The 14,023-nt window shown below is 51.3% G+C and overlaps 1 protein-coding gene across 1 annotated transcript; it reads left to right on the plus strand.

Moving 5' to 3' along the window:
* Window positions 1-184: 184 nt before the first annotated feature.
* On the plus strand, window positions 185-13,735 carry LOC135292383 (importin-4-like; the record flags this gene model as incomplete). The annotated part of the gene is made up of 13 exons (XM_064406589.1): window positions 185-279; window positions 1,624-1,732; window positions 3,696-3,796; window positions 3,880-3,957; window positions 4,131-4,188; window positions 4,307-4,385; window positions 5,105-5,289; window positions 5,550-5,591; window positions 5,840-6,204; window positions 7,826-7,949; window positions 9,391-9,486; window positions 12,028-12,097; window positions 13,557-13,735. Coding segments are annotated over 13 exons (1,545 nt in total), but the record flags the coding sequence as incomplete, so codon positions are not given.
* Between the last annotated feature and the right edge of the window lie 288 nt (window positions 13,736-14,023).

Below are 14,023 nucleotides of genomic sequence, written 5' to 3' on the forward strand. Positions count from 1 at the left end.
TCTGTACTGGTCCATACTGGTCCGTACTGGTCCATACCGGTCCATACTGGTCCGTACTGGTCCTTACTGGTCCGTACTGGTCCGTACTGGTCCGTACTGGTCCGTACTGGTCCATACTGGTCCATACTGGTCCATACTGGTTTATACTGGTCCGTACTGGTCCCAGAGGTGCTGGCCGCCTTAGGCCCCGCCCACGTGGGGGGAGGGGCTGCTGGAGGCGCTGGAGCTCGCGCTGCGATTGGCCGAGGACGACGGCGACTCCGAGGCCACCAGGGTCGCGTGAGTGCCCCCCAAAAATCCCCGAAAATCCCCAAAAATTCCCCGGATCCCCGAAATCCCCAAATCCCAAAAAAATCCCCCCAAAAAATCCCGGGAAATTCCCCCAAAAAAATTCCCAAAAAAGGCAAAAATAAAGAGGAAAAAAAGGGATTTTCTTTCCCTTGGCCACGCCCACTACGCTAAGCCACGCCCACTCCCTAAACCACGCCCACTCCCCTAAGCAATGCCATTTACAACAAAGCCACGCCCACTCCCCAAACCACGCCCACTCCACTAAGCAATGCCATTTATGACAAAGCCACGCCCACTCCCCTAAGCCACGCCCATTTATGGCAAAGCCCCGCCCACCACGCTCTGGCCACGCCCATTTTGGGCCTCTTGGTGGCTCCCAGTTCATCCCAGTTCATCCCAGTAGGGCTCGAACTCCTCCCAGTCCCTCCCAGTTTGATCCCAGTCCATCCCAGTAACCCCAAAGCCACTCCCAGTTCATCCCAGTATGGCCCAGCTCCGTCCCAGTTCATCCCAGTAACCCCAAACCCACTCCCAGTTCATCCCAGTATGGCCCAGTCCCCATCCCGGTAACTCCCAGTATAGCCCAGTTCCCTCCCAGTTTGATCCCAGTCCCTCCCAGTGACCCCAAATCCACTCCCAGCAACTCCCAGTTCATCCCAGTATAACCCAGTATAACCCAGTCCCCCCCAGTGCCCGTCCCAGTCCCTCGCAGTCCCTCCCAGTCCCTCCCAGTTCATCCCAGTAACATCCCAGTATGGCCCAGTTCCCTCCCAGTTTGCTCCCAGTCCCCCCCAGTCCTGTCCCAGTCCCTCCCAGTTTGATCCCAGTCCCCCCCAGTCCCTCCCAGTCCCTCCCAGTTTGATCCCAGTCCCCGTCCCAGTCCCTCCCAGTATAACCAGTCCCCCCCAGTCCCCCCCAGTCCCTCCCAGTCCCCCTCCCAGTCCCCATCCCAGTCCCTCCCAGTATAACCAGTCCCCCCCAGTCCCTCCCAGTATAACCAGTCCCTCCCAGTCCCTCCCAGTATAACCAGTCCCTCCCAGTATAACCAGTCCCTCCCAGTATAACCAGTCCCTCCCAGTCCCTCCCAGTCCCTCCCAGTATAACCAGTCCCCCTCCCAGTCCCTCCCAGTATAACCAGTCCCCCTCCCAGTCCCTCCCAGTATAACCAGTCCCTCCCAGTCCCCTCCCAGTCCCTCCCAGTATAACCAGTCCCCCCCATTCCCCATCCCAGTCCCTCCCAGTCCCTCCCAGTTTGCTCCCAGTCCCTCCCAGTCCCTCCCAGTATAACCAGTCCCCGTCCCAGTCCCTCCCAGTATAACCAGTCTGTCCCAGTCTGGCGCTGCTGGCGGCCGTCTCGGAGCTGTTGGGGGAGGGGGCGGCGCCGCTGCTGCCGCGGGCGCTGCCCGTCCTGCAGGGGGCGCTGCGGCCCCCGCCCCCGCCGGTGAGTACTGGTTTGTACTGGTTTGTACTGGTTTGGGCTGGTTTGTACTGGTTTGGGGTCTGGGGTTACTGGTTTGGACTGGGAGGGGACTGGGATGAACTGGGAGGGGACTGGGAGGGGATTAATGGGTTAAAAATGGGGAAAATGGGGAAAATTGGGGATTTGGGGTTACTGGTTTGTACTGGTTTGTACTGGTTTGTACTGGTTTGGGGTCTGGTGTTACTGGTTTGTACTGGGAGGGGACTGGGATGAACTGGGAGGGGGTTTGGGGGTGCTGGGAGGGAGTTAAAGGGTTAAACATGGGGGAAAATGGGGCAAAAATTAGGAAAAATGGGATTTTTTTATACTGGTTTATACTGGTTTGTACTGGTTTGGGGTCTGGGCTTACTGGTTTGGACTGGGAGTGGTTTATACTGGTCCATACTGGTCCATACTGGTTTATACTGGTCCATACTGGTCCGTACTGGTCCATACTGGTTTATACTGGTCCGTACTGGTCCGTACTGGTCCATACTGGTCCGTACTGGTTTATACTGGTCCATACTGGTCCGTACTGGTCCGTACTGGTCCGTACTGGTCCGTACTGGTTTATACTGGTCCATACTGGTCCGTACTGGTCCGTACTGGTCCGTACTGGTCCGTACTGGTCCATACTGGTCCGTACTGGTTTATACTGGTCCGTACTGGTCCGTACTGGTCCGTACTGGTCCGTACTGGTTTATACTGGTCCGTACTGGTTTATACTGGTCCGTACTGGTCCGTACTGGTCCGTACTGGTCCGTACTGGTCCATACTGGTCCGTACTGGTTTATACTGGTCCGTACTGGTTTATACTGGTCCATACTGGTCCGTACTGGTCCGTACTGGTCCGTACTGGTCCGTACTGGTTTATACTGGTCCGTACTGGTTTATACTGGTCCGTACTGGTCCGTACTGGTCCATACTGGTCCGTACTGGTCCGTACTGGTTTATACTGGTCCATACTGGTCCATACTGGTCCGTACTGGTCCGTAGTGGTCCATACTGGTCTATACTGGTCCATACTGGTTTATACTGGTCCATACTGGTCCGTACTGGTCCATACTGGTCCGTACTGGTCCGTACTGGTTTATGCTGGTCCGTACTGGTCCATACTGGTCCGTACTGGTCCATACTGGTCCATACTGGTCCGTACTGGTCCGTACTGGTCTGTACTGGTTTATACTGGTCCGTACTGGTCCGTACTGGTCCGTACTGGTTTATACTGGTTTATACTGGTCCATACTGGTCCATACTGGTCCATACTGGTCCGTACTGGTCCGTACTGGTCCATACTGGTCCATACTGGTCCGTACTGGTTTATACTGGTCCATACTGGTCCATACTGGTCTGTACTGGTCCGTACTGGTCCGTACTGGTCCATACTGGTCCATACTGGTCCGTACTGGTTTATACTGGTCCGTACTGGTCCGTACTGGTCCATACTGGTCCGTACTGGTCCGTACTGGTTTATACTGGTCCATACTGGTCCATACTGGTCCGTACTGGTCCGTAGTGGTCCGTACTGGTCCATACTGGTCTATACTGGTCCATACTGGTTTATACTGGTCCATACTGGTCCGTACTGGTCCGTACTGGTTTATACTGGTCCGTACTGGTCCGTACTGGTCCGTACTGGTCCATACTGGTCCGTACTGGTCCATACTGGTCCATACTGGTCCGTACTGGTCCGTACTGGTCCGTACTGGTTTATACTGGTCCGTACTGGTTTATACTGGTCCGTACTGGTCCATACTGGTCCATACTGGTCCGTACTGGTCCATACTGGTCCGTACTGGTCCATACTGGTCCGTACTGGTCCATACTGGTCCATACTGGTCCGTACTGGTCCATACTGGTCCGTACTGGTCCATACTGGTCCGTACTGGTTTATACTGGTCCGTACTGGTCCGTACTGGTCCATACTGGTCCCTGTTGCCCCCAGCCCCCCTCCGACGCCCCTGATTGGCTGCTGAATCTCCATGACGACCCCGAGGGGGCGGAGCCTATGGAGGACGACAGTGAGGAGTGGGCGGAGCCTCAGGAGTGAGTGGGCGTGGCCCCAGCAGAGTGGGCGTGGGTCGCTGCTCCAGCCACGCCCATTTATGGTCATGCCACGCCCCCCGCAGGGTGGAAATGGGCGGAGCTTTCCCCGGATTGGCCGAGGCGGCGCTGGGGGCGCTGGGGGAGCTGGCGGAGAACTGCGGGTAACTGGTTTATACTGGTTTGTACTGGGAGGGGAACTGGGGGCACTGGTTTGTACTGGGAGGGGAACTGGGGGCACTGGTTTGTACTGGGAGGGACTGGGAGTGGTTTATACTGGTCCATACTGGTTTATACTGGTCCGTACTGGTTTATACTGGTTTATACTGGTCCCCAGCTCCGCCTTGCTGCCCTACCTGGACCCCACCCTGGCGGCCATCTTGGATCTGACTCAGGTGAGCCCCTCCCAGTCCCTCCCAGTACAAACCAGTAACCCCCCGAGCCCCTCCCAGTACAAACCAGTGACCCCCGAGCCCCTCCCAGTACAAACCAGTAACTCCCAGTCCCTCCCAGTTCCCCCAGTGCCAGGTCAGAGCCGCCGCCTACGAGGCCCTGGGGAGCGTCTGCTGCTGCGGGAGGGAGCCCCAGACTGGTTTGTACTGGTTTATACTGGTTTGTACTGGTCTGGGCTGGTTTGGGCTGGGAGGGGACTGGGATGAACTGGGAGGGCTTAGAACGGGTCCATACTGGTTTATAATGGTTTATACGTGGTGGAACTGGGAGGGGGTTCAGGGTTTACTGGTTTATACTGGTTTGGACTGGGAGGGAACTGGGTTATACTGGGAGGGCTTTAAATGGGTCTGTAGTGGTTTATACTGGTCCTTACTGGTCCTTACTGGTCGATACTGGTCCATACTGGTCCCTACTGGTCCGTACTGGTCCGTACTGGTTTATACTGGTCCGTACTGGTCCATACTGGTCCATACTGGTCCGTACTGGTCCATACTGGTCCATACTGGTCCATACTGGTTTATACTGGTCCATACTGGTCCGTACTGGTCCATACTGGTCCGTACTGGTCCATACTGGTCTATACTGGTCCGTACTGGTCCGTACTGGTCCGTACTGGTCCATACTGGTCCATACTGGTCCATACTGGTTTATACTGGTCCGTACTGGTCCGTACTGGTCCGTACTGGTCCGTACTGGTCCATACTGGTCCATACTGGTCCATACTGGTCCGTACTGGTCCATACTGGTCCGTACTGGTCCATACTGGTCCATACTGGTCCATACTGGTTTATACTGGTCCGTACTGGTCCATACTGGTCCGTACTGGTCCGTACTGGTTTTTACTGGTTTCCCTTCCAGCGCCCTCCCCCGTCCACCAGGGGGCGCTCCAGGCCCTCCTGAGGGGCCTCGGGGCCGACCCGGAAGTGGGCGGGGCCCTGGGGGCGGTGGGCGGGGTCGGGCGGATCCTGCAGCCCCCAGGCCACTCCCACAAGGAGTGGCTGGAGCCCATTGGACGAGCCCTGTGTGACGTCATCACCGGGGAGGTGAGGGGGCGGAGCTGGAACACGAAGGGGGCGGAGCTTAAATAATACAGGTGGGGGGAGCTTAAATGAGGTGGGCGGGGCTTAAGGAGGTGTTGAGTGGGTTGTGGGCGTGGCTTAAGAGAGTGGGTGTGGCTTAAAGCTTTGTGGGCGTGGCTTATTGTGGGTTTAAGTGTGGTGGGCGTGGCTTAGGGGGGTTTGACCGGTGGGGTGGGCGTGGTTTGGGGGTGGGCGTGGCTCAGTTAAGCCCCTCCCCCTCGCAGATCGCCTGCCTGAGGTCGCGGGGGGACGGCGACGAGGACGAGGTGGGGGCGGGGCTCCCAGTGCAGCCCAGTTTGATCCCAGTCCCTCCCAGTTTGATCCCAGTCCATCCCAGTTTGATCCCAGTCCATCCCAGTTTGATCCCAGTCCCTCCCAGTTTGCTCCCAGTCCCTCCCAGTCCCTCCCAGTTCCCTCCCAGTTTGCTCCCAGTCCCTCCCAGTCCCTCCCAGTCCCTCCCAGTCCCTCCCAGTTTGCTCCCAGTCCCTCCCAGTTTAACCCCGCCCCCCCCCAGACCTCCCAGCGCTCCGAGCTCCGCGAGACCGCCTCCGATTGGCTGCCGGAGCTGGGCGTGGCCATGGCCCGGGAGGGCGTGGCCGGCACCGGAGGGGGCGTGGCCTTCCCGCCCCGCCTCTTCCGCCGCCTCCTCCCCTCCCTATTGGCCGCCCTGGCCGACCCCACCCACCCGGGGGCGCGCTCCTGGGCGGCGGCCGTGATTGGCCAGCTGGGCCACGCCCTGGGGGCGCAGGCCACGCCCTTCCTGCCGGATTTGGGGCCCGCCTTCCGATTGGCCGCCGGCGACCCCGACGACGAGGTCAGGGCCAACGCCTTCTACGCCATTGGCCGGATCGGGGAGGCCGTGGGACACGCCCACCGGGAGTATCCGCCAATCGCAGGGGAGGGGAGGGGCTTGGGGGGTTAAGCCACGCCCACCGCCCTTAAACCCCTCCCATATTTCTATACATGACCTTAAGCCACGCCCACCATGGTTTATCTCCCCATTTCCATAAATGGACTTTAGCCACGCCCACCAACCTTAAACTCCTCCCACATATCTGTAAATATACTTAAGCCACGCCCACCATCCTTAAGCCACGCCCACCAAGGTTTAACCTCCCCATATTTCCATAAATAGACTTTAGCCCCGCCCACCAACCTTAAACCCCTCCCATATTTTATACATGAACTTAAGCCACGCCCACTACCTTTAAGCCACGCCCACCGCCCTTAAGCCACGCCCACCGATGTTTAACTCCCCCATATTTCTATAAATAGACTTTAGCCCCGCCCACCACCCTTAAACCCCTCCCACATGTCTGTAAATATAGTTAAGCCACGCCCACCGCCTTAAGCCACGCCCACCACCCCTAAGCCACGCTCACCAAGGTTTAACTCCCCCATATTTCCATAAATAGACTTTAGCCCCGCCCACCAACCTTAAACCCCTCCCGTATTTTTATACATGAACTTAAGCCACGCCCCCACCTTTAAACCACGCCCACCACCCTTAAGCCACGCCCACCAAGGTTTAACTCCCCCATATTTCTGTAAATAGGCTTTAGCCCCGCCCACCACCCTTAAACCCCTCCCAGATGTCTGTAAATATAGTTAAGCCACGCCCATCAGCCTTAGGCCCCGCCCACCGCAGTTAAACCACGCCCACCAGCCTTAAACCCCTCCCACATTTCTGTAATTGCACTTAAGCCCCGCCCACCTTGCTTAAACCCCGTCCATATTTTTATATATGGATTTGAGCTCCGCCCACCACCCTTAAACCCCTCCCACCGCCTTTAAGCCCCGCCCATTCTACTTAAGCCACGCCCACAACTCCCTTAAAGGGCTGAAGCCACGCCCAGTGCCCATAAGCCCCTCCCACCTGCCTTAAACCCCGCCCACACTTCCTTAAATGGGCTCAAGCTCCTCCCACGCTTTAAGCCACGCCCACAATTCCATAAAAGGGCATAGGCGCCCCCCATTCACTTAAACTCTGCCCACAGCTTTTTACTGGCTCTAAGCCCCGCCCACAAGCCTTAAACCCCGCCCACACTCCCTTAAAATGGTTCAGACCACGCCCACCACACTTAAACCCCGCCCACAACTCATTGCAGGCTTTAAACCCCGCCCACTTTCTAGTAAAAGGCGTCAAGCCCCGCCCACCACCCTTAAACCCCGCCCACATTATCTTAAAATGTGTTAAACCCCGCCCACCACCCTTAAACCCCACCCACATTTTAATAAAAGGCTTTAAACCCCGCCCACTGCCCTTAGACCCCGCCCACCACCCTTAAACCACGCCCACATTCTATTAAAGGGCTTTAAACCCCGCCCACCACCTTTAAACCCCGCCCACCACCACAAGCCACGCCCCCACTCCTTTAAAACCCCCCAAACCCCGTCCCCATTCCCATATAAGGCCAAGCCCCGCCCCCATTCCCATATAAGGCACCCAACCCCCTCCCGCTCCCCAAGCCCCGCCCCTTTTTCCTTAACGGGCGCTCAGGGGGGCGTGGCCGGGGGCGGAGCTCTGCTGCCACGCCCTCCGGCCCGGGGGGGAGGGGCCAGGCCGGGTCCGGGACAACGCGATGGGAGCGCTGGTGCGCCAGCAGGGGGCGCCGCGCGACACGGTACTGGTTCATACTGGGTTATACTGGGAGGGACTGGGAGGGGTTTGGGGTTAGTGGTTTATACTGGGAGGGGGTTTGGGGTTACTGGGAGGGCACTGGGCCGTACTGGTTTGTACTGGGAGGGAACTGGTTTGTACTGGGAGGGGGTTTGGGGTTACTGGTTTGTACTGGGAGGGACTGGGATGAATGGGGAGGGGGTCACTGGGAGTCCATACTGGTCCGTACTGGTCCGTACCAGTCCGTACTGGTCCATAATGGTTTATACTGGTTTATACTGGTCCGTACTGGTCCATACTGGTCCGTACTGGTCCGTACCAGTCCGTACTGGTCCATAATGGTTTATACTGGTTTATACTGGTCCGTACTGGTTTATACTGGTCCATACTGGTCCATACTGGTCCGTACTGGTCCGTACTGGTCCATACTGGTTTATACTGGTCCATACTGGTCCATACTGGTCCATACTGGTCCATACTGGTTTATAGTGGTCCGTACTGGTCCGTACTGGTCCGTACTGGTCCATACTGGTTTATACTGGTCCATACTGGTCCATACTGGTCCATACTGGTCCATACTGGTTTATACTGGTCCATACTGGTCCGTACTGGTCCATACTGGTTTATACTGGTCCGTACTGGTCGATACTGGTTTATACTGGTCCATACTGGTCCGTACTGGTCCGTACTGGTATGTACTGGTCCATACTGGTTTATACTGGTCCGTACTGGTCCGTACTGGTCCATACTGGTCCGTACTGTCCATACTGGTCCGTACTGGTCCGTACTGGTCCGTACTGGTCCATACTGGTCCATACTGGTCTGTACTGGTCTGTACTGGTCCATACTGGTCCATACTGGTTTATACTGGTCCGTACTGGTCCATACTGGTCCATACTGGTCCGTACTGGTCCATACTGGTCCGTACTGGTCCGTACTGGTCCGTACTGGTCCATACTGGTTTATACTGGTCCGTACTGGTTTATACTGGTCCGTAGTGGTCCGTACTGGTCCATACTGGTCCGTACTGGTCCATACTGGTCCGTACTGGTCCATACTGGTCCATACTGGTCCGTACTGGTTTATACTGGTCCGTACTGGTCCGTACTGGTCCGTACTGGTCCGTACTGGTCCATACTGGTTTATACTGGTCCGTACTGGTCCATACTGGTCCGTACTGGTCCATACTGGTCCATACTGGTCCATACTGGTTTATCCCGGTCCATACTGGTTTATACTGGTCCGTACTGGTCCCTACTGGTCCGTACTGGTCCATACTGGTCCATACTGGTCCATACTGGTTTATCCCGGTCCATACTGGTTTATACTGGTCCGTACTGGTCCCTACTGGTCCGTACTGGTCCATACTGGTCCGTACTGGTTTATACTGGTCCCTACTGGTCCATACTGGTCCATACTGGTCCGTACTGGTCCATACTGGGCAGGCGCTGCTGCTCCTGCTGGGGGCGCTGCCGCTCTCGCAGGATCTCGAGGAGGAGGAGCCGGTGCTGCGCTTCCTGCTGGGGGCGGGGCCTGACACGGTGAGCCGGAAACACCCGAATTCATCCCAAAAATACAGCCCAAAATTCACCCCAAAATCAGCCCCAAAATTCACCCCAAAATCAGCCCCAAAACCACCCAAATTCACCCCAAAAATACCCAAAAATACCCAAAAATACAGCCCAAAATTCAGCCCAAAAACACTCAAAAATACCCAAAAATACAGCCCAAAATCATCCCCAAAAATACCCAAATTCACCCCAAAAATACCCAAAAATACAGCCCAAAATCAGCCCAAAATCAGCCCCAAAAACACCCAAATTCACCCCAAAAATACCCAAAAATACAGCCGAAAATTCACCCCAAAAACACCCAAAAATACAGCCCAGTATTCAGCCCAAATTCACCCCAAAAATACCCAAATTCACCCCAAAATCAACCAAAAATACAGCCCAAAACCAGCCCCAAAAATGGCCAAAATCACCCCAAAAATTCATCCCAAAATTCACCCCAAAATTCACCCCAAAACCACCCAAATTCAGCCCAAAAATATCCCAAAGTCACCCCAAAATTAATCCCAAAAACATGCAAATTCAGCCCAAAATCAATCCCAAAATCACCCCAAAAATACCCAAATTCACCCCAAAATTCACCCCAAAAATCAGAAAAAAATCCTCAAAAACCAGAAAAAAATCCCCCAAATTCAGCCCCAAAACCAGCCAAAAAATCCAAAAATTCACCCCAAGAATGCTCCAAAAATCCCCCAAATTCAGCCCAAAATTCACCCCAAAAATCCCAAAAAATGGAGAAAAATTTGGGACAAATTGGGGAAAATTCCGGGAAAAATTCCTCCAAAATCCCCCCCAGAATTTTCTCAAATTCCCCAAAATTTCCGATTTTCCCCAAAAAAATCTCTTCAAAAATCCATTTCTTTCCAAAATTGCCCAAAATTCCCAAATTTCCCCCAAATTTCCCTTTAAAATTCCTCCAAAATGCCCCAAAATTCCCAACATTTCCTCCAAAATTCCCCAACTTTCCTTCCAAGAATCCAAAATTTCCCCCCAAAATTCGGATTTTTCCCCAAGATTCCCAAATTTTCCCTTAAAATTCTCAACATTTCCCAAAAAACTCCCAACTTTTCTCCCAAAACCCCCCAAAATCCAAATTTTTCTAGAAAATTCTCTAAAAATTCCAAATTTTTTCTCCAAAATTCTTAAATTTCCCCAAAATTCCCAAATTTTCCCCAAAATTTCCAGAGCTTCCCCTCCAAAAAACCACATTTTTCTCAAAATTCCCAATTTTTTTGCCAAATTTCCCCCAAAATTCCCAAATTTTCCCCCAACATCCCCCAAAAATCCAAAATTTTCCTGAAAATTCCCTTAAAATTCTGATTTTTTCCCCCAAAAATTCCCATTTTTTTCCTCAAATAACCCAGATTTTCTCCCAAAATTCCCTTAAAATTCCAATTTTTTTCCCCAAAATCCCCAAATTTTCCCCCAAAATTCCCAAATTGTCCCTCTGGAAAACCAAAATTTTCCTCAAAATTCCCAAATTTTCCCCCAAAGTTCCCAAATTTTCTCCCAAAATTCCGAAGTTTTCCCTCCAAAATCCCAAATTTTCCCCCAAACATCCCAAAATTCTCAAGTTTTCCCCCAAAAACCCAATTTTTTGTCAAAATTCCCATATTTTCCCCCAAAATTCCCAAATTTTCTCCCAAAATTCCGAAGTTTTCCCCCAAAATCCAGCAAAATCCCAAATTTTTCCTGGAAGTTTCATTAAAATTCGGATTTTTCCCCCAAATTCCCAATTTTTCTGCCAAATTTCTCCCAAAATTCCCATTTCTTCCCTCTAAAAAACCAAATTTTCCCCCAAAAATCCCAATTATTCCCAAATTTTTCCCCAAAATCCCCAAATTTTCCCTCCAAAAATCCAAATTTTCTCCCAGGATTCCCAATTTTTTTTCCCCAAATCCCAAATTTTTCCTGAAAATTTCATTGAAATTTGTGGTTTTCCAAATTTCCCGAATTTTTCCCTCCAAAACCCCAAATTTTCCCCCAAATTTCCCCCCCAAAAAACCCAAATTTTATCCCGAAATTCCCAAATTTCCCCCAAAAATCCCAAATTTTCCTTCTAAAAAATCCCAAATTTTTCCCCCAAATTCCCCCAAAATTCCCAAATTTTGCCACTAAAAAAAATAAATTTTTTCCCCCAAATTCTCAAATTTTTTCCCAGAATTCCCAAATTTTCCCCCAAATTCCCAAATTTTATCCCAAAAATCCCAAATTTCCCCCAAAAATCCCAAATTATCCTTCTAAAAAATTCAAATTTTTCCCCAAAATTCCCAAATTTTTCCCCCCAAAAAACCCAAATTTTTCCCCAAATTCCTAAATTCCCCCAAAATTCCCAAATTTTCCCATTTAAAAAAATCAATTTTTTCCCCCAAATTCCCAAATTTTCTCCCCAAAAATCCCAAATTTCCCCCAAAATTCCCAAATTTTCCCTCTAAAAATCAAATTTTCCCCCAAAATTCCCCCCAAATGTCCCAATTTTCCCAATTCTGGCTGATTTTGCCCCGTTTCCAGCTCCTCCCGCACCTCCCCGAGCTCGTGCGCGGCGTCGGCCCCGCCCTGGCCCTGGGACGGCTCCAGCCCGGTCAGGAATGCCCGAATTTGGGAAAATTTGGGAAAATTTGGGGGAAATTTGGGCAATTTGGGATTTTTTGGGGAAGAATTGGGAATTTTTGGGGGGAATTTGGAGAATTTGGGGGGAAATTCTGGGATTTTGGGGGGAATTTTGGGGGAAATTTAGGAATTTCAGGGGAATTTGGGAATTTTGGGATATTTGGGGGGAAAATTTGGGATTTTAGAGGGAATTTGGGGTAAAATGGGAATTTTGGGGAAAATTTTGGGAAATTTTGGGGGAAATTTGGGATTTTTTGGGGGAATTTTGCGGGGAATTTTGGGAAAATTTGGAGAATTTGGGGGGAAATTTGGGGAATTTGAAGGGGAAAATTGGGAATTTTTTTGGGCAAATGGAAATTTTAGGGAAATTTTTGGGGGAATTTTGGGGAATTTGAGGGAAATTTTGGGATTTTTTGGGGGAAATTTGGAATTTGGGGGAAATTGTGGAGAATTTGGGGGGAAAAGTCAGGATTTAGGGGGGAAATTTGTGGGAATTTTGGAAAATTTGGGGGGAAATTTGGGAATTTCGGGGGGTTTAGAGAATTTGGGGGAAAAATTGGGGATTTTGGGGGGGAAATTTAAGATTTTGGGGAGATTCGGGGGAAATTCGGGGGAAATGGGGAATTTTGGGGAATTTTGTGGGAAAATTTTGGAGAATTTGGGGGGAAAATTGGGATTTTGGGGGGGATTTTAGGGAAATTTGGGAATTTTGAGGAAAATTGAGATTTCTGTGGGAATTTTGGTGTAATTTTGAGAAATTTTGGAGAATTTGGGGTAAATTTGGGAATTTTGGGGGAAAGTTTAGGATTTTTGGGGGAAATTTGGAATTTTTGGGAATTTTAGAGAAATTTGGGGGAAATTTGGGGATTTTGGAGAAAATGGGGGAAAATTTGGGGATTTTTGGGGGCGGAAATTTGGGAATTTGGGGGTAATTTGAGGAATTTTGGGGAATTTGGGGAAAAAATAGAGATTTTTGGGGAAAATTTCGGGATTTTTGGGGGAATTTGGGGAAAAATGGGAATTATGGGAGGAATTCTAGAGGAATTTTGGAGGAAATTTTGGAGAATGTTGGGGGAAATTTTAGAATTTTGGGGGAATTTTGGGAATTTAGGAGGAATTTTGGGGGGAAATTTTGGGGAAAATTTGGGAATTTTGGGGGGAAATTTGGGACTTTTGGGGTAAAATCAGGATTTTTTGGGGAATTTTGGGAATTGTTGGAGAATTTTGGGGGAAAATGGGAATTTTTAGGGGAATTTGGGGGGAAATTTGGGGGTAAAAATGAGAATTTTGGGAAATTTGGGGGAATTTTGGGAGAAATTTTGGAATTGTGGGGGAAGAATTTTGGGATTTTGGGGGATTTTTTACTTTTTTCTCATTTTTTCCTTTTTTGGTCAATTCCTGGCCCCGCCCCTTTGGCCCCGCCCCCTCAGATCTCAGCCAATCGCTGCTCGCGCTGCTCCGCCAGGTGGGCGGGGCCGACCCCCAGCGCTTCCGGGAGGGCGTGGCCTCGCTGGACCCCGCCCACGCCGCCATCTTGTCTGGGATGTTGGGTGACGTCATCGGCAGCCAATAAAAATGGAGGATGATGAAAAGAGGGCGTGGTTTATTCTGAGGGGGCGGGGCTTAAAAAATGGGAATTGTCCCAAAATTTGTGAAAATTTCCATAAATTCTGCCCAAAATTCCTGAAATTCACCCAAAATTTCACCGAAAATTTGCCCAAAACTGCAAAAAAAATTGTTGTGAAAATGTAAATGACATCACGGCTAATTTGCATAAAATTTGAATAAAATTTCAGAGGAATTCTCCGAAAAATTCAGAAAAATTTTCCGAAAAATTCAGTCCAAAATTTCCTAAAATTTAAAAAAAATTTCCCCAACAATTTCAACAAAATTTCCT

This window comes from Passer domesticus, unplaced genomic scaffold, assembly GCF_036417665.1.
Source record: "Passer domesticus isolate bPasDom1 unplaced genomic scaffold, bPasDom1.hap1 HAP1_SCAFFOLD_321, whole genome shotgun sequence".
In the NCBI taxonomy this organism is placed as follows: domain Eukaryota; kingdom Metazoa; phylum Chordata; class Aves; order Passeriformes; family Passeridae; genus Passer; species Passer domesticus.